At 39.1% G+C, this 26,029-nt stretch overlaps 1 protein-coding gene across 7 annotated transcripts in view; it reads right to left on the bottom strand.

Moving 5' to 3' along the window:
• Positions 1 to 26,029, bottom strand: part of AHCYL2 (adenosylhomocysteinase like 2) — a 172,627-nt gene that overhangs the window by 33,202 nt on the left and 113,396 nt on the right. For 3 of the 7 annotated variants that reach the window (XM_029233039.1, XM_029233043.1, XM_029233042.1), the window contains 5 exons: positions 18,716 to 18,824; positions 10,639 to 10,782; positions 10,099 to 10,199; positions 3,832 to 3,934; positions 1,808 to 1,902 (listed from right to left, as the gene is read on the bottom strand). In XM_029233039.1, the coding sequence (XP_029088872.1) occupies positions 1,808 to 1,902; positions 3,832 to 3,934; positions 10,099 to 10,199; positions 10,639 to 10,782; positions 18,716 to 18,824 (552 nt within the window). Of the gene's footprint in view, positions 1 to 1,807; positions 1,903 to 3,831; positions 3,935 to 10,098; positions 10,200 to 10,638; positions 10,783 to 18,715; positions 18,828 to 21,922; positions 22,403 to 26,029 lie in introns of those variants that run through there. The other 4 variants (XM_029233038.1, XM_029233037.1, XM_029233040.1 and 1 more) reach the window with 3 other exon arrangements.

Raw genomic sequence — 26,029 nt, 5'->3', positions numbered from 1 at the left:
CAGGGATCCAAGGCAGGACTCTTATTAAAACTCTTACACTTGCTCCATACCATAAGATAGTGCTCCATTTTCTCCCAGTAGAAACCTTCAGAACAGATTCCCTAAGAAACGGAAAGGCTCCTCTGAGTTTCTCTCCCTTTTTTTTTTTTTGCTGTATGCAGGCCTCTCACTGTTGTGGCCTCTCCTGTTGCGGAGCACAGGCTCCAGATGTGCAGGCTCAGCGGCCATGGCTCACGGGCCCAGCCGCTCCACCACATGTGGGATCTTCCCAGACTGGGGCACGAACCCGTGTCCCCCGCATCGGCAGGTGGACTCTCAACCACTGCACCATCAGGGAAGCCCTCTCTCTCCCTTTTTACATGTATGAAATCCCTCATGGAGTTTTTCCTTGCAGCCTCTGATCCCTAGCCACACAAAAGATCAGAGACAAAAAAGATTGTGTCTTAGTCTCAGTATTCTCGTCCACCTTTCCCTTTTAACACAGGTATCGAATACAGGCAGGTAGTTGCTATCCCTAATATTTATTTAATGAATGTAGCCCATAATTCTCACCCTGTTGTCCTACTGCAGAAAATTATTGTCACCTGGGAATCTTCCTGAAGTTGGCAAGCAAGTAAAAGCACTTGACAAGATCTTGACAGGATCCAAAAAGATATGGATCCTGTTTTCTGGGGTCACAGTTGTTCTTAACCTTGTCTTACTCTCTTCGTCAACCTTTCCAGCAGTGTGTGCTGGCTCTACAGTCTATAAAAGCTCGCCATGTACAATCCCCTGTCCTCCCTATGTTCATGACTATAAAATTAATGTTTTATTTCAAGTAGAGCCCCCCTGGCATATCTTCTTTAGCACCTGTCAGTCACACTCCCTTCTGTCACCGTTAAACTCCGCTGGAATGCGCTGACTCATCTTATAGCCGACTCCTCCCTCCCTTTCAGGATATGAAGGTTTTAACCCAGCTTCCTCAAACCAACACTTGGTGCAACATGGCCTGGATCAGAATCCAGAAAGACAGGCTGCTTCTCTCTGCTGTGTCCCAGATGAAGCCTGCTCTGCAGTCTTTAGCAGTAAGCAATAGTTGGACTAGAGCTTCAAGGATTCTTGTTTCAGTTGATTCCCTAATTTCTCCTCTCACCCATATGCAGAAAGGTTTGCAAAGCAGGAGTGCATCGTACTTTGTGAAGCTTTTTGCTTCCCCTTGTGAATCTAATATGCTCTCAGCCTTCAAGCACTTGATCTTTTAAAAAATGAAACAAAAATAAAAACTAAGCAAAAATTAAAAACCCCAAACTTTGCCTATTCGTCTTTCTTCAGGTGAGAAATGAATAAAGAGAAGAAATTTGAACTTGGAATCCCTTCAGGTTTACTATAAATTTAGCACGTGATTCTAGAAAGAAAGCTAAGTACCATAGGAGCTGTGTGTGCGTGTGTGTGCTTTAATCATTGATGTTGTCGGGCGGGGTGGGTGGGGGTGGGGGGGTGGTAAGCAGTGGTAGGGGATGGTAACTCATTAATCTTACTTTTTAACCAGTCATGTGTGAACCCTGAGCGGTATTTTAATGTTGCTGATGAATATGAGTGCTTCTGAGATCAGCACTGACAATGAAAAGCACTTTGAGGCTATAAAGAGGTTGAATATTCTTGGGATGCCCTAAGCATAAGCATCTAGTTCTGCCGGAAGCCCAGGTACATCAGACAGAAAAGGAAGCATTTGCCTTCCTTCCTGCTGGGAAACCCTCTCCCAGACCACACTCTCCCTCTCTATACCTCCAGGCCCCAACAGAATTGTGTTGGCAGAGATCTAACCCACCATGTTTGGCTGCCAGCCCTCCACATTCACACATCTATCAATGCACCACCAGAAGTCATCTTCTGACTCTCCTTTCCAGGCAAACACAGGAAATCCTGAGAAAAAAGAACAAAGAGAAACCATTAAAGCCTGAAAAAAGGGCTGACCCTAAATTTTGGCAAGAAGATGCTGGTTTTCCCCAATTTCAAGCTCTCTCATTCTGCTATACTTCTTGGGTTGACTTTCTTCAGTCCTTTTATACTCGTCTTTGTCTTTGGTGGTCATTTCACTCTTGTTAGACCAAAGAGGACAAACAAAAGGGCCAAGAGTATGACGGATGCTAAAAGTATGACTAAAGGCAAAAAAGAAGAAACCAGAAATATGTACTTCTTCATCCAGTCCAACTGGAATTCTCATCATTTCCCAACTACATTTTGATCTTTCTTGTTTCTATACTTTAGTCATCCCATCCTCTGCATCAGGAAAACTCTTACACTCTTCTCCCTCTGTTCAAATGTTGTTACACTTCATTACCCAGTTAAGTATCATGCTCCTTAAGGAAGCCTTATAACTCAGCTGAAAGTGATCTCACATGGAATCTGAACTTTTATAAGTCCCTTGTTGGTATACTAAATGTGGGTTTATGATCTGTTGTGGCATTATCATATATGCCCTTGTATTGTCATTATTTATATATGTGTCTTTTCTCCTTAACCACAATATAAGATTCTGAGGGCAAAGACACTCTCATTTGTCCTTAAAGTAGGTCAATAAGCATTTGTTGAAAAAAAAAAGCGAAATGAATGTATATGTACAATCAATTGGACTATATGTTTATATATGTGTACTTTCTATACATATTTTATACATTAATAAAAATTTTACAAATGAATGACTGTAAATGAAAGAACAAATAAAATGCTCAAAGTGCTTGCAAAAAGAGAGGTATGCATGCACTATAGAGCTTTCCCAGAATTTCTCAATAGTTCTGAAGCAAGTGTTTGGTATCCTGATCTGTGTTGGGCTATCAGAGAGTGAAGGCAAGAAACTGGCAAAGTCCAAACTTCTCTATTTCTTTTGTCCTTCAAGTGTCAGTGGCTGTTGTTATCAAATATTAATCTGCCAGGTCAAGTCCTGTTTACCGCTGAAGCAGAGCACCAAACATTAACTGCTGAAAACCAGTCGGACCACAAAATTATGCCTGAAGCATTTTCTTTTCTAATCCATATGACCTTAGACAGTGAATAAGGTTCACTGGTGCTCTGACAAGGCAAAGCATTAACTAATAATGGAATATTAGACATAAGAAGATAGTTGTGACTGTAAAGCAACACAGTTACCTCGATCATATTTAACAAGAGAAGCCCAGAAAGAGGGCAAACTCATCGAGAATAGGGACCCACCAAGACATGTAAGCAACCTAAGTGTCCATCAACAGATGAATGGATAAAGAAGATGTGGTGTATACATACAATGGAATATTACTCAGCCACAAAAAAGAATGAAATAATGCCATTTGCAGCAACATGGATGGACCTAGAGATTATCATACTAAGTGAATTAAGTCAGAGAAAGCCAAATATTACATGATATCACTTATATGCGGAATCTAAAAGAATAGTATAAATGAACTTATTTACGAAACAGAAAGACTCACAGACACAGAAGACAAACTTATGGTTACCAAAGGGGAAGGGGGAGATTAACAGATACACACTACCATATATAAAATAGGTAAACAACAAGGATTTACTGTATAGCATAGGGAACTACATTCAATACCTTATGATAATCTACAGTGGAAAAGAATTGAAAAAAAGATAGATAGATATATAGATATAGGTACACATATACAGTGAATCACTTTATTGTATACCTGAAACAAACACAACATTGTACATCAACTATACTTCAACTAAAAAAAAAAAAGAATATTTCTTTCAAGACAACTTTAAATGTCAACTTTCCTTACAGATATTTATTGAAACAATGGAACTTTTTGGAAACTTTAGTCAAAGACAAAGAGAACACACAAAAGATCTTACCATTTTCTGCTAGAGCAGCAGCCACTTCATTGAGAGTGGAATAGATATTGCAGGCAGCCCATCGGCACTGCGCCCCCAGAGCGCCCAGAGTTTCCATAAGCACCTATATTAAAGAGAAAGCAGGAGATGAGCAAGCATGGGCCAAACAATTGGTCAAGGAGATTAAGTTTACATATTTGACAATGAGAAAGTACATTAGGAATAACTAACGCCCATGATTTTCAAACTGTGCTTTACAGAAACTTCAATACTTTGAGAAGAGGGCAAGGGTTGGGGGTAGGCATGGGGAAGGCTCCAGCTGAGCTGTATGCTTTTACTCATTTAACATATTGGGCCTCCCTGTAAGATTTAATTAAACCAAGGCTTTCAGTGCCAAACATCTTTTTAAAAACCACAAATTTATAGCTCTGCTTCTCCTTAGGATGTAGAAAGCTGCAAGAGAAGCTTCCACCTCAACAAGAAAAAGCTGGATAATCTACAAAACCATAACTTTTCTTGAGTACATCAAAGAGCTGAGGTCATAATGCAACCAAGGAACTCCAAAGAGCAACAAATCCCTTTAAGGAGAGAGGGAACACTGTTTCACCCTTGTCAGAGCACAGAAGGAAGAGGTGGCTGCCATACATCACGGTAAGAAAAAATTAGCTAAAATTTTAATGAATTAGTAAAGGCTGAGTGTGGGAAAGTATGTCAGTTTGGAACTTCTTGTAGCCCCAGGCATAAGGAGAGTTCATACTCACATGCAAGCTCTTTTCTAGGGGCTTCCAACCAGGGTTCACAAGAAAGATTGGGGGCAGGGAGCTGATTGGCTGTGCTCAAAGATAAGCATGAAACCTCGGCACATCTCCACAGTCTTCTCTCATAGGAAGCAAAAGCCTTAAACTGTAGCAAGAGGAGCAGGAATTATGCCTGCCACCAGGGACCAGGCAAAGAGCCACTGCTTCTGGGGAAGGGTGGAAGCAAAAACTCTCTGCTCCTGGCGGAGTAGCAGAAAATCCTCTTGGGCCCAGGACCCTACACTGATACAAAGTAAAAATCTGCTACCTCTCCAGGAGGGACAGGAAAATATCTCTGCTCAAGACCTACCACCAATACAAGGCAAAATTTGGCTGCTACAGACAGGAGTGGCAGGAACACTGAAAAAGTCCTACCCTCACAGAGGCCTGCCTAACACCGAGGCTGGACCAGAAAATCTAAGAACCCCACTTGCCCTCACCTTGAGCCTAGCTCCAGGAAACAAGGAGTAGCAGTCGTGTGCTGCAGGGGGGACATGCACTTGAAGACAGAGCCCCCCTGTGGCAAGCACGTGCAGAAGCAGCCGAAAGCCCGAAGGTGAAGTGCAAACACTGAGGAGTACGAGAGCCCTCCAGCCTGGGGGAATTTGTAGCCTTTGGTATGGAACAATAGAATTGAAATCCAGCCCAATTCATGACAATAATGGAAAATAATATACTACCATTCAATGTAAAATTGCAAGGCACGCCAAAAAAAGTGAAAAAAAACCCCAACCCATCGTCAGGAAAGTATTCAAGAGAACCAGACTCTGAGATGAGATAGATGTTTGATCAGACAGGAACTTTCAATTAACTATGATTAATATATTTATGCTAAGGGATGTAGTGAAAAAGATGGACAACATCCATGAACAGGTAGGGAATTTCAGCATAGAGATGGAAACTATAAAAACAAGTCAAATAGAAATGTCAGAATTTTTTTTTTTTTTTAAGGATCAGATTTAAGAATTCTTTCATTAGGCTTATCACCAGACTGGGCATATCTAGGGATAGAGTCAGTGAACTTGAAGATAGATCAATAGAAATCACCAAACTGAAATACAGAAAGAAAAAAGAGTGGGGGAAAAAAGCAGAAGAGAGCATCTAAGATCTATGGGATACTATCAATGGCCTAATTTACAGAAGGAGAGAACAGGGCTAAAGATATATATGAAGAGTTAATGGACAATTATTTTTGAAAATTAATGAAAGAGGATCCAGGAACAATGATATCCCAATAGCAAAGAGTACACTAGCGTACAGATCCACTAAAAGGAAAAGGAACCAGGGCTCCTTGGAGAAATGGCTGATTCCAGGGATAGGACAGGGAAGGTACAAAATGAGCTTAGATCATCTTGTACCAGAAGCAAGGAAGTGCTCAAAGAATGAAAGGGATATGTCAAGAGACAAGGCACAGAAGCAAGACTTCAGGGGTTCCTCTTGGCCAAAATTGGAACAATTTTTATCATAATAAATAATGATAGTAATGGATTATAACCCATCAAATAAAATAGGAAACAATGACTCCACACAAATAAAAATACATAAATGAATGAATAATTGGAAGGTTTGATGAAGAATGGGATATTTACACAGTTTCGTATTACTACCTCACAAAATGCTTATTAATTACAAAAGGGGAAAGATAACTTTTACCCTAGAAAAGTCTGGCAGCCACCACCTCCATCAAGGGATCAAAATGAACACCAGTTATGGGACAAATCGAAAACAAGTGCCATCTGATAGGATTAAATGAAAAAAAGCACAGCATCTTTTTCTACGTACTAAGGACATACTACAGAATAATTTGTCTATAATCTTCAAAGTGTCAAGGTCATGAAAGTGAAGGAAAGACTGATGAACTATCCAGCACTGCAGGAGACTAAAGAGATAACAATTAAATGAGACCCATAACTATGGACAGGATCCTTTGGTTATAAAAAAGTATTATTGGGACAATTAGTGAAGCTCAAATGGGACCTGAGGATTAGATGGCAATAATGAATCAATGTTAATTTCCTAATTTTGAATGGTTGTACTGGTTGGACAGGAGAATGTTCTTGTTTGTAGAAAATATACACTAAGGTATTTGTGGGAGCATCATAAGGCTGGCAACTTACTCTTCAATGGTTCAGAAAAAAAAGTTATCTGTACTGTATTTGCAACTTTTCTATAAATCTGTGTATATTTCAAAAATTTTTAAAATTATTAAAATAAATTTAATCCACTGATTTGATCCTGACTTGCTTTCACTTCAGTTTGTAAGATGGAGATAGGCTTCTTTATAAGAAGGTAGTATAGGGACTTCCCTGGTGGTCCAATGGTTAAGACTGCATTCCCAATGGAGGGGGCCCAGGTTCAATCTCCGGTCAGGGAACTAGATCCCACATGCCACCACTAAAAAGATCCCACATGCCGCAACTAAAGATCCCGCGCACTGCAACGAAGATCCCGCATACCGCAACTAAGACCCAATGCAGCCAAATAAATAAATGAATAAATATTAAAAAAAAAAAAAGAAGGTAATGTACCACCCTACTGCTTCGATTAAGAGCTCTTTTAACATGGATAAATCTTTGGTGACAAAGTTTGTTTTAAAATTTCCTGACAGTGCTTAACTTTGGGTACTGATAATTTTCATTTTAAAAAATTTGTATTTTCTAATATTTATATACAAAATAAAAATTCTAATTAAAAATATGCTCTAATTAAAAAAAAATACGTGCAAACAACTCCACTAGGCTAACTCTCTCACATAATTCGTCAAAGGCCACAGCAGAACTACTCTTATATCTTAATTTCTTTACCTTTCAATATCCAATCCAATTTTTTTCTATCCTATTTTAATTTTCACCTTAAAGAATTTCTGAATTTCTATAACTAGGATTCCTCAACGTGCCAAACAAGAGAATGATACTGAGACTTACCTACAAAGCAATATAAATTAACTAGAAAAGTGACTGGGACCAAGAATATAAGAACTATTTAAAGAACTATGAGTCAAGACTGCTGGCTATTAGGGCTCAAGCAGAAGTGAAGGCAGGTAGAAGTGGGAGAAGGACAGAGCTCAGAAGCTGGTTTAACTTGACTTTAAATCATTACTGTTTAGAGAGAGTAGCTAAGGAATCTGGTTGGAAGGAACTATGGAAACACACCTAAAAAATATAAATATTTAGATCCAAGTCTATTAGAAACATGGACAGGAAACTGTTAACTATGATAGCTATTTCTGGAGCATGGGATTATAGCAGACTTTGTCTTTCTACATTATAGATTGTGGTAATGCTTGAATATTGTAAAATGAACATGAATTACTTTTGTAATCAGAAAAATAAAATAGAGATTAAAAAAACAAAGCAAAATTCCTTTGTAATTATTTTTTTAAAGGAAACAGAAAAATGTGGGGAGGGAACAATAAAATAATATTAAAATTGGTAAACTAATTTCGATTACTCCATTCAGGAAAAAAAAGAAAGTAACCTTGAAGAGTGGTAATGTTTATGAGCCAGGGGGTAAAAAAGAAACTAGATGTAATTTAGCAACATGAGACAGTACAGAAGCACTAACTATTTTAAGCCACCACACTGAAGTCTCATGTCCCTGACTGGGGAAGCCCAAAAAAGGTTCCAAGAGTGTTTCTGCCTTGATTCATTAGTCTATAGCCCCAAAAAGTGATAGCTTTTCAATTTATTATACTAATTTTGGGGTACCAAGGTATCCTTTTCCTCAGAGAACACATAACCCAGAAAAGTCTCACAGGGAAGACACTAACAGTAGCTGTGTCTTGAGGAATCTCTGCTATTCTGAATAAGGAATGTGGCCACATAGTGTCGTGTTTACAAGACAATCTTTTGGAAGAGATCTAGTCATACAAATGACCTGGATCTTATAAATCCCATAAAAGAGTCCAGACAATTTCTTAATACACTGATTTCCTGTAGTGGTCTCATTACGGTTGGCAACTTAATATGTATCACATCTTTGATGATGACAACTCTAAGTCAGTGGTTCTCAGCAGAGGAACTTTGGAAAACCGTGGGGGCATTTTTGGTTGTCATGGTAATTGGTAGGGGAGTGTTACTAGCATTTAGTGGGTAGGGCCAGGGATCTTGACATTTCAGAAGTGTAGGACAGTCTCCTAGAACAAAAAAAACCATGCCATATCTGGTATAATTTTCAAGTGTTCCAATGAAAAGTTCACATGAGTGAGAAATCTATTTATAATTACCTGAGTTTAGAACTTTATTCCACTTTACATATCAACAAAGGTATTGTTGTAGTTTTAATACAAAACAATAATAGTTTTTCCAAGAATGCAACAAGTGTATAAACCAAGAGAAAACTCATATTTTTGATATTGTTGTTATTCAGAAATTTACAAAAAGTTGTTTATAATTTCAGAAAATTATATAATTTGGCAATATTTCTCTGGTGCTATGGAACCAGTAACACATTTCTATGTATATACATTTGTAGCATTCACATTCAAATAATGCTATAAGTAAGTACAAATATCTGACTATTCAACTCTACTTGTACCCAAGCACTTACATATTGAAATACACATTATTTTATTATAAATTGCTTTCCTTTTATTCTTCCTTCATATTTCAGTAAGATTTTACATTTATTTTTTAAAAAGTATATGTACCTAGCTATGCTATATCTGAATTTCATTTCAAGAAAATACTGGGCCGTTGCAAAACATATTTTTTAATCAAAAGGGGTCAGTGAATCTGACAAGGGTGAAAATTACGGATCTAAACCAATCATGGTAACCCCAGTTCCTTTGCCAGGACTGGTGGGGCATGAGCATGTGATCCAGTTCTGCTCAGTGTCATGACAGAGTACCCTGGAGGACTTCTGGGAAAGGTTTCCTTGCTCTTGGGAGAGAGGAAGAAATGGTCCTTCTTCCTCTTCATGTCAGTCTGGGATGGCTTAAACAGCTGTAACCATCTTGCTATCAGCCCGAGGATGAAGTAAGCACAGAGAGGAGGCAACTCCAAGAAAATCACAGATAGATGAAACTGAGCCCTGAGAGTCTTCATCTGAAGTCCACCTTACCTCTGGACTTCTAGCTATGTAATGTCATGAATTCCCTTATGTACAATCCAGGTTGAATCAGGTTTTCTCTTATTTGCAGCTGAAAGCAGCCTAACACAGAGGTGCTGTGTAGAAATGACACTGGAAGGGAAGATAAGGGGAAGCAGTGGAGAAGACTGGAGAAAGAATAAGCTTGGGAATCAGATATATTGAAGTTTAAATCTCGATTCTGTGGTTTACTAGCTGTATAACCTTGGACAAATTACTTAAACTCCCTGAGCTTCAGCTTCCTCATTTATAAAATGGAAACAGGAATATGTGCTTTTACATGGCCATTATGAGGGTTAATGAGTGCTTGTTAAGCTCTGAACTAGTGCTTGGCATGTGCCAGCCCTCAATAGCTGATGGCTGTTATTAACTATTGTTATGTAGAGAAAGGAAAAGGACTCACAGCAGTCTGAGCAGTGATGTGTGTGCAGCCCACAATTTTGGCTCCGGCCAAAGGTTTCTCTCCTTGAGCTCTCTTCCTCAAAGCCATCAGTGCCGGCATTTCTGAAAAGGCCCAATACACATGCAGCAATTTTAGAGAGGAGGGATGAGAGGTAAAGAATAACAGAAAAAGGTACTCTCTTAAGATAAGATCCTTCCCCAAACAGGTTCTCTGTTAGATTAAGTTTCTCAAGGGATCAAAACATTAAACTTGATTTTTCTGTTATAAGAGAGTTCCAGAGGTAAATGGTCCAATGTTTAATTCCCTATATCCCAGTCCCCCTTATCTAGTCTCTCTCTCCCACTTCCTTGTTCCTTCTAGACCCTCTAGAGTTTACTCCCTCCCCACAGTGTTTCCTGAGCCCATATTTCTTTTGTTATAAGTATTCTTCAAAATCACACTGAAATTTCACAAACTACTAGAGCCCAGGATGTAAAAATGAATTAACATGGACAAAAAGACACAGGCAGCTTGAGAGGAAAAGGTGTTTATTTTCCTTACCTTGTTCAGCAATTTCAATTTCTCTTCGTCCAAACTCCGCCTGTTTGATGTTCTTGACACAGAAGTCACTGCTTCCCTTAGAGTTCTTTTGCTGCTTGTCCCTGGGAGATGTCTCATCATCAGAGCTATCTGTATATGAAGCAGCTGGAATGACAAAATAAAATACCTTTAGGGGAAAAAATGGATTCCTCTAAAACTCCAAACCGTGGAGTGAACTGAGGCTTTTCTAGTAATCCAGCACCTTGTAAATTTACACATTTGGTAAGCAAGCACCTAAGTGGCACCAAGGAGCTGTCTCAATCACCACCCATGGAAAGTGCTATCCGCAGGCCAGAAAGAGGAAGCTGAGAGACGTTGCCAAAGACATCCCCCCTGGGTAGCATTAACTTGGAATCTAAGGCTAACTTTATCTTCAGAACATGCAGAAGTCCTTGAAAATGAAAAAAGAGAGAGGTTATACCACTGTAGCAATAGGTTCAAGTTCTTAATGCATGATCATGGTGATTAACCTATGGGTTTCTGGGATCCTAGCTACCCTTCTCTGCTTGCTGCTCAAACACCTGATGTAATTTGTGTTTCAGTACAGTAACTGAACAGATAAGACCTAGAAAACAAGGAACCCATGGGAAAGTAATTAAGAACCACACAAAAAGTGTTTGTCTGACAAAACAGAGCTTTCTTTTTTAAGACTGGCTCTGATGAGGCTGAACTATGCCTGCAGACCCAATTAGACATTGACAATGAAGTATTCAGTGTGCTCTCCCTTCTTGCTGGCCTCAGTGGGTCCTGCATTAGGCATTTTAGATTCCCAGAGAAGCAGATAAACCCTCTTTCAGTATAATTAAATGCTCTGATGACTAATCCATTTAGCAACATACACTAAAGGGTGGAAGGTCTACGACTTTTGATTGTGGCTAATAGGCAGCTACGGCTGCTGCCATTCCCATGTTTGACTGAGGTCTTTTTAGTCTTCATATAATTCTGTAGTTGCTAATCATTTGCTGGATGATTTGAAGTAATCTCTTTCTTTGATTTATGTTTAAGTTCCTGAGGATAGTTTCTTCCTAAGCAGTCCTCAAGGTTTTGAGGGGAGGAAGGTTGGGGACATAAAGCACTGTCTATAAAGCATTATATATTTCTCAATGAGATAAGAAGTACTTCCATCATTTTTAAGGGGAGAAAGCTACAAAAGCTCAGAGCTCCTAGGGTCTCCTGATCTACTTATATCCAGAGAATTAAGGCATTTCTGGGATTTCTTAGCAAAGGGTCTATCTCTGGGAGGGCTGTAAAAGGCAAGTCTGACCTTGCCCAGTTAATCAAGCATGGTGCTACAAAATGTTTGGGCAGCAGGGGCCCGAGTGTCTCTCTTGGAGCTGGAAAACTGCCCTAGAGCAAAGTCCTAACACGAGGCAACAAGAAAGAACATGAGCACCCGGGGAGGTGGGGGAATTAATAAATCCCCAAAGGGACTTTTGTTCTTGAAAGGAGATAATCTGTACAAAAAGTCTATGGTTCTCCCTCCTAGGGTGAGTGAGAGCTCAAAGTACCTTTGGCAACAGAGCCCAGAAACAGTTGCCTGGGCAGTCACCTGTTTCACCAATCAATACTCAGAAATGGCTTATGAGTCGGAGGCTTAGGGGAACCATGCTTCTATCACCTGGGAGAAGAAAGATAACAGCCATCCTAATCCTGATCCAAATTTATAGAAAAGTTGCTTTTGAAGAAAGTCTTCACGTTCAGAGTATCCTGAAATTTAAAATCCTTTTCCAGAGCCATGATGATTTTTATGCTCCCTAATGGCCATTTAAATACAGTGGTTAAGTGTTCTGGAGTCAGAGAGATTTTGGTTGAAGTCTCAGTCTCTGCTTCTGGGTATAAAGTAGAGGTGACACCAGAACCTTTTTCATAGGGTTGTTAATTCATTCATGTATTCAGTCATTCACACATTCAGTTGTTCAGTCAATGAATTTTATTGTGCATCTACTACGTACCAGGCACAGTCTAAGTGCTGGGGATACAGGACGGATATCGATTGTCTTTGCCTTCATGGGATTTTCAGTCTAGTAGGTGAGTCAGACATGAAATAACTAATTACAGAATTAATTATTTAGAGTTTTTCTTTCTATATGGCTGTAATATGTGCTATGAAGCAGACTATATAATATGCAGACATGACTTGTCAGAATCAAGTTGTTGAGAAGATTAAATAATGTACATAAAGTGCTTAGTGCAATGCTGGCATAAAGTAATTAAGCACTCAGTAAATGATACCTGGTATTATTACTGTTTTTTGTACATATTTTTAATTCAATACCAAATATAACATCTTTAAGGGTTCTTACTTAGCTCTAGGATTTTGAATGGGAAAGGAATGACATACATACAATATTATTTAGCAGTTTCTTTTTTTCTCTACCTCCGTCATCTATTAATCTACCCAAGCAGCAGGTGGTTGGCTGGCAGTGATGAAAAAGGTTGAGACTGGAGTCCTAACTCTACCCAGAATAGCTCTCCTCTCCCTATGCCTCTTCAGCTTTTAAGGACGAGTCAGGGGAAAAAAGCCAACCAAACAACAAAACCCCCTAAAATTCTCCTTAAGAGAAGTACTCAAATTTTTGGTTTTCTTCCAACTCAAAGAAAAAAATTATTTATACTACTTCCCCTTTCTAAAGGGAAAGAACTGTATTTTCTTTTCTTAACAGTAGTCAACTGGTTATAGTTAGTTCAACCAATCTTTTTCTTTGAGTCAAAATGGATTTGTTTTCAAAGAGCCCTTTATACAGACCTGTTATCAAGGGAGATCCAAAAGTATCAGTTGTCTAGACTGTACTAATATGTGAATGCAAAATGGCTGACACACTTAGACCAAGAGAATGCTATTGTTGCAAACACAGTGGAAAGATTATTCCTGAACTAACATAACATTTTTTTTAAATCCATAACTCATTTCTGCCACTATATTTAAAGTAGCATATTCATGAAAATAGTTGAGATTGAATTAAAAATTCTTCCTAGGAAAATTTAGAGAAACCCAACATACACATATATATATATATATATATATATATATATATATATACATGCTTGAACAGTTTCTAAAGTGTTTGTAATTGTCAGCACATTATGAAGCCCAGAGTCATAATTTAGTTAAAAATGAACAACCGATAATCAAGACAATCACCTACTGAAGTACAGGTCTGAGACCTTAGCTCTAGCTTCACCTCTAATTGGTTAAGTGACCAATTTTCAATTTATCCAACCATAAAATAGGGAGTATAATAGATCCTCTCTCTCCCCATGCTCTCCCTTTCCCCTAACTCCCACCAGAAAAATCTTATGAATAAATGAGATAATCACAAAAAAAGGGTTCAATTTCTAGGTAGAAAAGTAATACAAAGTACAAAATAACTCTTTCATGGGATGTTCTCTTGTTTCATGGTATCTCAGAATCAAAACATAATTTGGTGAATCACTAATCCACAATCTATCCCATGGAACTGTCATACATATGTTCTATGGCTCAAGCCTGATTAAGCCTTACCTCCTAGAAGCTGTGATATTGTGGGTTATTGCTAGGAGAAGAAGCAGTCAGACTTCTGGCTGAATTAGTCCTATCAGGCTATTCTGAGTCAGGCAATTCCTCTTGGACCCAATCTATTCATTTGGTAATAGAATAACAGTAATGACCTGTGTGTCAATGTGCAGCAGATTTCATTGATAACACTCTAGAAATATGTGAAAAGCTATGTTAGCAACCAAAATATAGACAAACAAAACTTTGTTATTTGGAAAAATCTGAAAATACTTCAAGCTTTAGAAGAACCAATTATGAACTAAGGAACTTTGGTCCTCTTTCCTTATCCTTAACCAATTAACTCACTGCAAAGACAGCTTTTTCAGAAATATATCACTGAGAACGATCTGACTTTGAAGAAAAGTCTCTTCTATTCATTTGTTTTTAAGGGTTTTGTGCTTAGAGAAAGAGTTTTTGGAAGTTTGTTTTTTATAAAATAATTTCAAGGATTGATGTAGCCTCTTTCAGTCTGGGTTCCATTAGAATTAAGCCCTAATGTCTTGGAGCATCCACTGAATATATGAATTAACGCCTCTCCTCTGCATCTAGCAGGGTACTAGTTATGATCCATCCTTTGAAGAACCATCCTTTTCTGTGTTCTGTGATTCCCAGGAGGAGCCTGGTTGAAAAGGCCAGAAGAGGTTCCTAAATAAAAGCACGGCAAAACTTAGTATTAGGATCATTAGGAAGGGAGAGTACGCCACAGCCTAAGTAAGACTCTAAGTATCTTCAGAAAAACAAGCACTTTGGACAGGAAGGTATCTTTTTTTGAAATGTCATAAACCTTCTAACTCTTCACATACAGAAAGTGTATCAGAGGTATATACTCCTTTACAGGGGTGTAAAGTCGTATAAGAATGTCTCTGGACACCTTTCCCCAATATGTATTTATTGAGCACCTCTTACGTGTCAAACACAGTTCTAAGTGGTGGGAAGAGAGCAATACCAAAGAGATAAAAATCTCTGCTCTCATGGATCTCATATTCAGGTAAGGGAAGAAAGACAACAATAAATTATATGTTATATGATAATAAGTGCTATGGAGAAAAATAAAGGAGGAAAATTTGATAGGTGTGGGGTGTCTGTACAATTTTAAAAGAGGATAGGTCTCAGTGAGAAGGTGATCTTTGGTTAAGAACCTAAGGAGGCAAGATACCCAGTGAGTGTATCCTAGAGCATTCCAGGCAGAGGAAATAGCAAGTGCAAAGGCCTTAAGGCAGGAGAATGCGTGGCATGTTTCAAAATAACAGTTAGTAGGATAGCACGACTGGAGTGAACAAAATTGCCAGGGGAGGAGGAAAGTTTGGGAAATTAGAGATGTGATTAGAAATATAATGTGAGGGTGGATGGTATAGGGTCTTGTAGGCCATTGTGAGAACTTTAGCTCCTACTCAGAGCGAGACTGGGAAGCCACTGGAGGGTTTGGGGCTAAGAAGTGATACGATCTGACTTATTTTAAAAAATGAATCTGGCTGCAGCATTGAGAATAGACTGAAGAGGGACAAGGTTGGAACTCAGCAATTCAGTTTCTAAGACATGGGAGAGCTGAGATGCCTATAAAACATCCAAGTGAAAGGACTGAGCAGGTAGTTGAATATCTGGGGCTAGGGTGCAGAGGAAAGATTTGGGCTAGAGATAAAATCTGAGAATCAAACACCAATATATGGTATTTAAAACTATGAGACTGAATGAGTTCCCTTGGGAAGAGATAAACACAGAAGGGAAGAAGTCCAAGGATCAGTCTTTGGGGCTCTAACAATATTAATTTCTATAGTCAATTAAAATATAACATATGCTGCAAATGGGTTCCAAGTTCTTACTGACATGCATTTGCATATCTTCTCATATTTAGAAAGCTGTAATTTTGTTATTCCTGGCTTTTCATTTGATGAGTATGGAGCTTTTTCTGTGTTACCTCATATAACTTTCCCATTGCCTCTGTTAAGAGCATTTCAGACTGTCAGAGTTTTCCAGGATCCCACAACAAATTACACACTGATCAAAGCCTAGAAACTAGGTCTCTCCTAACTCCCAGTCCAAGAATATAGGCAGTAGGCATCTCCATTCACAGTCTGTTTTGTTTTTTGGTTTTTTTTGCGGTACGCGGGCCTCTCACTGTTGTGGCCTCTCCCGTTGCAGAGCACAGGCTCCGGACGCGCAGGCTCAGCGGCCATGGCTCATGGGCCTAGCTGCTCCGCGGCACGTGGGATCTTCCCGGACCGGGGCACGAACCCGTGTCCCCTGCATCGGCAGGCGGACTCTCAACCACTGCGCCACCAGGGAAGCCCCCACAGTCTGTTTAAAAGGGTTTGACAATTGCTCATGTGGAAACAAGAGAAGGTAACAGCGTGTGTGACACAGCTGCAAACATAATCTTAGGTTTCATTGGAAAAGCACTGAGTTTATGGAAATAACACCTACTACAGATTATTTTGGACCATACCAAGAATATTATATTCACAGGCATAATATTTTTAAAAGGACACAATCTGGAATATATCCAGATGAGGTTAACCAGGACAGTAGGATGCCCTCCAAATCAGGCAGCCAAATATGGTGATTTTTATTTCTAAATAAAATCTTTAAATTTTAGGGATTGTATAAGAGCTTATTGGGAGCTAAATTACTAGATCAAGCAAGGATCACCCTATGATCTAAAATGCTCCCAAAGAGGCCAGATGGCCATTTGTCAGGAATGCTATCAAGGCAATTCCAGCATCCAATGGGAAGCTGAATAATTGATCTTTAAGTTATTTTCCAAGTCCAGGATGTTTCGACTCCACACTCCCAAACTCAGTACCCTTAAATGGATATATAAGGTTGATAATTTTTTTTACTATAGAAATGGCAATTTCACATAGTTCAACCTAAAAGGTCCAATCTATGCAGGGTGGTGACATCAGTCAATATCACTCACCAATGAGCTATACCAGGCAACTACGTGTTCAAAGGCGACAAACGCACTCTTCTGGGTAAGTAGAGATTTTGTAAGTACCCTCCCTGCGTAGGGGACTTCTGTGGGAAGGCAGGCATTGGTTTTCTCCACAGGAACATAGTTGGAAATGTGGGTCCAATGTGTAGGGAAGAGATTGAGCTGAAGTTAAATTTTAGTACTATTATCATTTAGTTATCAATCTTTAGATAACATGCACAAACTCAAGAGTCTAAAATGTACACACTCTTTTACAATTCACATTTGCACAACTATTATACTTTCCAGAGTTACAGTAACTGGTTCATCAATTTTCAACCGTTATTGAAAATTATTTATTTAATTTAATTATTTATTATTCTGCTGGTTATTTTAGCAGAATAAGTACAAAATTCGGTATCTTTAGACAAAAATCCCTAGGGATTTACATTATGTGATTGTGAGGGAAATGTAAAACAAGAAATGTAAAAAGTGTAAATAACAATCTACCCAATCTAAAAGTGTCTCAAACAAGCTTTCTTCAACTTTACATAACAAACACTACTTTCCTATTTGTGTGAAAAACAAAATTTCAGGTCAAGATGAAAATTTTCTAATGAATGTTCTATTTATAATGTGAAGAGGTAACTAGGATAAACACTCAGCTTCCTACCACATTCCTACATAAGAGCAAAATAAAATAGCTCCATATTAGATCAGACGTATACTGGGCACTGTTGAACAAATGGTCAATAGCTAGTGGGAAGCAGCTGCATAGCACAGGGAGATCAGCTCAGTGCTTTGTGGCCACCTAGAGGGGTGGAATAGGGAGGGTGGGAGGGAGACGCAAGAGGGAGAGGATATGGGGATACGGATATGGGGATATACGTATGCATATAGCTGATTCACTTTGTTATACAGCAGAAACTAACACAACATTGTAAAGCAATTATACTCCAATAAAGATGTTAAAAAAACAAAACAAAACAAACAAACAAAAAACAAATGGTCAATGCTGACAGAAGGTCTCACATGTTAATATTCATCTGGCATTAAATGATAACTCAAGCCCAGGGCCCATATATTGGAATTAATGCCACTGCCAGGAAGGAAGGAGTAACAGACAATACAATGTCACAGCTTAGAAGAGAAGGCAAAGGGCTTACTTGAACTAGCTACAATGATTTCACTGTCTCTCGGGGCAATTAAAGTTTCCCAGATGGATGTAGGGGGACCCCCCTCTTCTATTTTCAAAGAATGGAAAAAACACAAGTCTTCATACTTGCTGCTCAGTGAAGGTCATCAGTGAGCAACATACTCTCACCCTCTGAATAAGTCAGAACTCAATTTCCTTAATCACCCTCTTCTGCCTTTATTGGAAGAGGAAGCCTCTGTTAAGCTCCACTCTGAATCCCCAACAGGAATCCAAAGATTCCATCCAGAATTTTGGTCCAAATTTCCACTGAGAATCAAAGTGTTTATACCAAAACATAGGTTTGATCACGCTTAATTAGCCTGGGATAGACAGGAGGGGTCCGTTGATCATACTTAAGTAGCCTCCACAAGTGGGTCCATAGCCGTTCAGTCCTCACCTGAGCTATAGCTGTCAGTAGATGACTGAGAAATGGAGCGAGACAGAGAGCGACGTCCAATTTTGGTGGGACGTTTGTTGAATTCTTGCTTCTGGTCAGCAAACTGGATCTGCTAAGAAAAAGAACTCTAGTTACACAAAGGAAAATAACCTCCATTTTGAGACAGCAATTCAAGGCTTGCATTATAGGATCTTACCTTCCCTCATAGCTGATCTGATTGCACTAACCCACATTTGGAATGTTAAGACTCTTTGGAGAGAATGATTTTTCATTCTTTACCTACTCTGTTTCTATGAAATTTCTATGAAATTTAAATCCTGGAACCACTCTCTGACTATATACCTCTTGCAATCAAAGGGAGAAGGGGATGTACCGGTTAAAATAGAAAGTCGAGTCATATTCAGAAATCCTTCCTATAGTTTAGCTGAAAATTAAAGCTGGAAAGAATCTTTGAGACTATCTATTCCAATCTTCATATATCTAAGATGAGAAACTGCAAGATACAGAAAGGTAAAGTGACCTGCCTTCAGGTTTTAAGATTCTCAGGAAATAGTATGGTACAATAGAAAAAAAAAAAAGCTTTCTATTCATACAGAGCTTTCAGGAACTGCATTTAAACCCTGGTTATGCCACTCATTAGCTATATGCTGTTCATCAAGGTGTTTTTGTGACCCTCCTCTTCTGGTAAATACAACAAAAATGAAAGAACTTACTTCAAAAGTTTTAGAGGGTTATATGAAACAATGTATGCAAACCGTGAGACACAGCAGGTGATTCAATTAATACCTGGCTCCCCAACTCCCACCCCCTACAAATTCACTGTTCTTGTAACTCTTGCAGGTAGTCACTCTAGCTTTTTAAAGGCTTTCTAAAATGCATTAATTAGCTTTTCAGTACTAATAAGTATAGTAAAAATTAATCTATTATTAAAAAAATTTTTTTAAATTTTGGCCACGCCCTGCAGCTTGCAGGATCTTAGTTGCCCAACCAGAGAATGAACCCGGGCCACGGGAGTGAAAGCACAGATTCCTAACCACTGGACCACGAGGGAATTCCCTAATTTATAATTTTTAATGTTTGGTACCACAAAATACTAAAAGCCACAAGGTTGATAATTTGTTAACTATAACAGATGTAGGAGTGGATAACTGGACTGAACATGTATAAACCTCAATATTCTTGGAGGTTGCATCTTGGACAATATCTGATCATGATCTTTTTGCAATTTTATCTCTTTTTCCTACTGTTCCAAGTTCAACTGATACTTTATAACACTTCACATCAAAGCTCATATCATTATTCAACAAATATCTTTCTTTATTTTTCCCTAATTGAATGTTTGCATAATTGCTTAGATGTGGATCCATTTGGCATGGAGGCAGGAAAAATCAAAGATCTGACAACTGATTCTGCCTTTCATGATAAAAAGATGGTTCCTTGATGGGCAGAACACAGATACGGCATACCAGAATGAAAGCAGCAACTGTCGGCCACATTTCCTGCAGTTAGAGGTAACTACTGAGTCATTTGAGTATTCAGACAAGGAGACCAAGGCCAAATCAAATTAGCTTAGCATGCCTTTTAGGGGAATTTATAGCATTTTCATAGCTATAACAACAAATATAGCCTGTGTAGTACTTTAGAGTTTGCAAATTGTTTTCAGCAATAAGAAAATTCTTTGGATTAGAAGCATTTCCCAAAATGAAAAATGGCAAAATTAATTATTTTACTGAAGTAGCAATTTATTCCAAAAAGATAAAGTGCCCTTTTATGCACTTCCATGGGATGAACTTCCATGTACTTCTCTTATCACAGTGAATACAACTATCTACCTGTATCCTGTACAAACTAGGCTCCATAAAGGCAGGAGCCATGTATCTTATTCACCTTTATATCCTCAGGCGAAAACGCCTGACACATAATAGGCAGCCATGTGCCAAAACGATGAGTCTTACTCTATCTTCAGAGTCTGTACTTGATTGAATATTAAGTAAATATGGTAACCATAAGCCAAGTCTACAGTTAAAAGAATTTTTAAGGGCAAAAAAAAAAAAAAAAGTGGGGAAGGGGAAGGAGGTGGGTGAGAAGATGGGGAGGGGAGTAGCAGTCAAGCTCAAAACACTGGCTTCCATTTCACCAACCTTGTTCAAGACAATAATATGTCTTTATTCTTTTTTAGAGGCCCATCTAGGAAAAGGAGTAGTCATTGACTTTCCAAAGGCCACAATGAGTCACTAATGTCAGTAGTGCCTACTTTTAAAAAAGAGTAACAGACAAACCCTGCCTTCGATTATGTACCACCCCCTCGCACTCACACACCACTAGAGGGGACCAGTCACTCTACTTCTCTAGATTTGTAGGATGGGGTGGGTGGGCACACAACTGTTTACCCCAACAATACCAAACCATGTAGCCATCTAGCTGTGCCATCATTTCAAACCAGTTACCTTAAACTGAGCTCTCTTCTCTATAAAGTCCCCTCCATTTACAGTACTTCCTCCTACCCAAGTCAAGTTTAGGATATCTTTTTTTTTTTCTGGCTGCGCTGTGCAGTTTGTGGGATCTCAGTTCCTAGACCAGGGATCAAACCCATACCCCCTGCAGTGGAAGCGCAGAGCCCTAACCACTGTCCCGTCAGGGAATTCCCGAGTTTAGGCTATCTTTTGGCACTAAAGACTAGGCTATGTAGGCTTTCTGCACTCAGAGACATAGGGTTCTAAATCTTGTTTACTTGTCAGACACTGAACTCAAGTTTCTTTAAGACAGAAGAATATTAAAAAGAGACTAATCACTTATATAGAGTAAGTTATACAATTGCCCCAAGAAATAAATGTTTATCTTTTACTGACAACCCATCCCTGGTGCCCACCTCCCCTTAATAGTTACGTGCCATTACATTTTTCACTCCTACTTGTAAAACAGTAATCTTCCCACCCCAGTTGGGATACTCTGGTAGATTCTACCTCTAACTTTCCTACCTTATCTGAAATCAGAGAGTCCTTTAAGGGAACCCTCCTTATCCATTTGAGAGAAAATTGCCTAATTCCAACAGGCATCAAGGCGAGGAAGGGAAAGAAACTTAGGAGAGGAGCAGCTCACGTTACGCCAGAAGAAGGGACGAAAGCAGGAAAGAGGGCAAAAGCAGCTGGCCTTTTACAACAGTGGCTATAGCGGCAGCAAGACTGGTAAATAAGAGCTTAGCCTCACCTGGGCTTTAATCCCAGAGTTGCCATTGACAATGTATTTCTTCTTGTTGCTCAGCATAGTGACATCACCAGCCCTGCTGCCACCTCTCCAGTCCAGGGGCCCTTGTGTCTAGGCCTTTAAACTTTCCTCATCAGCAATTCTGTTGGCTCTGGTTCCAGCTAGCTTTTCTTTTCGTTGTTTTGGTGGTGGTGCCTTCCCTGGAAACCCTGAAGCACTCCAACGACCCCTCCAGCAGTAGAGCCCAATTTAATAAGGCATTTCTGTTAGTGGCTCATCAGCCATTCCTAATTCTGGTGGCTGTTTTGCTTTTATTATTATTATTTTTCCCCTAAACACCTAATTACACGGATCCTCTGACCTCTAAACCTTAACAAGTCCCTTGACAAGGCCCAACTTGCATGTGCATAACAATAGCTTATTTATATAACCGGTGCACTTTTTTACCTGCTATAATTAACTTGCTAATTAGCTTCCTTTTTAACCATACCTCCTCCTTTTCCATGTCAGATGACTTTAGTTAACCTAGTCTCATTAGAAAAAAATTAACTACAGAGCCACTAAAACAATGAGGGAATTTATAAAGATGGTAAGAAAAAAAAAAGGAGCCAAGTGCTCAGGCAGCCCCTAACCTACACTCTGTGTCCTTGGGTTAGTCAAACTGGGAACACAGGTTTCAGCTCTGTCACCAAGAAAATCGACTTTCTCAGACCACTGCTTTACTCTTAATTGTTCATCTTTTTACGCAGGTTTTGACATTCGGTTTCTAGCTCCATCTCAAGATTGTCGCTGATTAGGTGTCGAGTGATCTGCTTGCTTTTTTCAAAAACTGTATTTTGTGGAAAGTGTGACTGGCATAGGGAGTCTTCTATTTCCTCAGGGCCCCCAGAATCATAATGACCTTGTTGCATACCAAGTAGAGTCAAATGAAAGGGCAAAGAATCACATTATTTATTTGTTGGTTTCTGAAAGGGACCCAGTGAATAGGAAAGCTACATTCAACTATATGTTACAGAGACTGGGTGGGGATGTGATTTGAATTCTTCCTTTAGAATGAGTGCTTGTCCATAACATAATGGCACATGTGATGATCAGTAATGTCTTAGCATCACTGAAATGAGGGATCACATGTCTGCTACTCCATGAGAAAGTGAGCTCCTCCAGGTCAAGCATCACGTTTACTCATCCTTTTATTCTTCCTGCCAAGTACAACATTTGGCACAGGGAGAAAGGTACTAAATATATATATGAATAAATAAATGAAAGATTTGTTTTTATGTGTACAGCTTTTCTCCCTTAATGGAGGCATAGACTCTGATTGATTCTTTGATTTATGTATCAGAAACTTATTGGGTTCCTAGAGTGTCAGGAGTTAAAAATGTAGAAAAAACCATATAGTTCCTGCTCTCAAATAGTTCATGGAATAGTCAGTCACAGGTACAGAAAGATATACAAGCCTGTACTTATAATAGAAATGTGTTCAAGATTCAGTGGCAGCATATAACATGGTGACATAAAGTCAGCAGGGTATGTTAGGCAAGTTTTCCTAGAAGAGGAGTTTAATCTGATACTTGACTCAGGAGAATGAATTTTCAAGATGAGTGAAGTAGGGTGGCCCTTCTAGGTACATAGAGCAATATTCACAGAGCAAAAGGAACACGGAACTGCCAGGAGCCCAGTATGACAAAGAACCAAGTACATGTATACAGGAAGTCAGAAGTAGCAGGGCATGTAGCTGAAGAAAAAACAGGAGCTAGTTTGTAGAGACTTTTATGCCACGATAAATCTGATAACTTTACAATTCATAAAAATATTCCACAGAAGATATAAAACAAAATCTTGCACAGAGGTGACTGCCTATTAATCATGGAAAGATGCTATGGGCTAATGCATGATAAGAGTGACCAGTGTAGAGAAAGGAGCTGGAGAGACATATTCTCCTGAGAAGGCTGATGGAACAGATGAGAAGGGTAGGAGAACAAACTACTGGCTGTATATCTAATAGACAATTATGCGTCGTGCATTTCCCCAGAGACCATTTCAATTTATTTGTTTATCCGCTTGTTATTTTCAGTAATTTACTATCATTGCTCATCTCCAGGATGTGGGAGTTTGACCCTAGAGAGAACAGGTAATTTATTTTTGAATTTGAATAGAAGATGAAAGGGGGTTAGTGATGTTAACATTTGCATGCCGACAGATGTGTCAGCAAATGGAAAAGAGGTCCATTATTGGAATGTGACCCTTGAAAGTGTCATATTGACAATGCCACAGAAAATCACCGCTGCATGGACCAGGAATCAGGCAATCAAATTAGGTTAGTTAGGGGCTTCCCTGGTGGCGCAGTGGTTGAGAGTCCGCCTGCCGATGCAGGGGACACGGGTTCGTGCCCTGGTCCGGGAAGATCCCACATGCCGCGGAGCGGTTAGGCCCGTGAGCCATGGCCGCTGAGCCTGCACGTCCGGAGCCTGTGCTCCGCAACGGGAGAGGCCAAAACAGTGAGAGGCCCGCGTACCGCAAAAAAAAAAAAAAAAAAAAAAAAAAAAAATCAGGTTAGTTAGATCCCAGCAGAAGTCAAAGATCCTTCCACATCTATTTTAATTCATTCTCTCTACCTTATTTCCTCTGGTCTTCATAATAGATTGTTACATATTGATCTCCCCATTAGAAAACAAGCCCTCTGAACCAGCCCTCAGTTGTGAATCATTTCTGTATTTCCCCCCAATGTCATCCATATAGATGGTGTTAAGATAATAGCTTTGGAAATTATTTGGATTTGTTCATGTTCTTTGTAGCTATACCATTTTAAATTCCCTAACTATAAAATCCCAGATATGATTTTTCTTTTAAAAAATGAGTACTTGTTGAGCACAAGAAAGAACATAAAATGGTAGATTCTTTTTTTTAGGATAATCTTCATTTTGAGAGAAAAGGTGCCTGGAAGAACAGAATAAGGGGAGGAGAACTAATAGTTATTAAGAGCCTACTATGCACAGGCCTGTGTTTATGTTACTTCTGTTAATCAGTATAAGAATCTTAAAAATTTGGCATAATTATCCCCATTTGACAAATTAGGAAAGTACAAATGACTGTATTGAGAGAACAAATGATTTGCCTGAGGTCTCACAGCAAGTAAGTGGGACTAGAATGTGAGCCTGTGTTTACGCCAGAGTCGAAGCTCTTTCCACTACACCAAACCTTATGATATTGATCAGAAGACCAAAAACTCCCCTGGGTGTACCAGCCCCATCTGATTCCTCTTTTTTTTTATTAGTCATCAATTTTATACACATCAGTGTATACATGTCATTCCTCTTAATTTATCGTAAATTTATTTAATTTAAAATTGCTCTTTAAATTTACTTTCTTATTGGATTGGGTTTCAGAAAGGACATCATCGCAGATAATTTTGGGGCTCTGACCAAACCACAAGTCTGTAATGGCTAAATCATATACGAATTTGAAATCTAACAGCACTTTAATTGGCAACTTTGCTCAATGCCACTACCAAAAGTTGAAACGGAAATTAATTGAACTCAAATATCGATGTTCACCATCATCCATGACAATCTTGATCTCTTATTCACAGTTTCATGAAATGAGACAGACCAATATCTTTTTGCTTGCTTTATGAGTCTCTAAACTTCTGCTCTTCCTAACCAAGGATATTCACCCTAGAACACTCTCAGCTGGTTCCTCATTTTCTTCACTCAGGTGAAAAGGAACTCCTTGGTCTAATGGCTTAAGTCACTAGGCCTGAGCAGAGGGAGCTGCAGCTCTATACCAAATACAGCCAGAAGGCAATTTAGGATACTATGACTGACAGGAAAAGCCTTACCACTTAACAAGTTTATCTATCAAAGTAGTTCTCAAATTTTAGGTTCATCAAAATCACCCAGTGAGCTTATAAAAATGCATTGCAAGGCCCCACCCCAGGGTTTCTGATTTAGTAAATCTGGGTGGGGACCAAAATTTTGCATTTCTAACAAGTTTCCAGGTGCTGCTGCTGCTGCTGCTGCTGCTGGTCTGGGGACCACAGTTTGAGAACCACTGCTCTAACACTCTCTGCAAGCAAGAATCAATTCGCCCTAACTCTCTTAACTCTCTCCT

The sequence above is a fragment of the Monodon monoceros genome, unplaced genomic scaffold, assembly GCF_005190385.1.
Source record: "Monodon monoceros isolate NGI ecotype Baffin Bay Population unplaced genomic scaffold, NGI_Narwhal_1 Super_Scaffold_2, whole genome shotgun sequence".
Lineage (NCBI taxonomy): Eukaryota > Metazoa > Chordata > Mammalia > Artiodactyla > Monodontidae > Monodon > Monodon monoceros.
The sequence above is the reverse complement of the archived record's forward strand: the minus strand, read 5'-3'. Positions and strand labels throughout refer to the sequence as shown.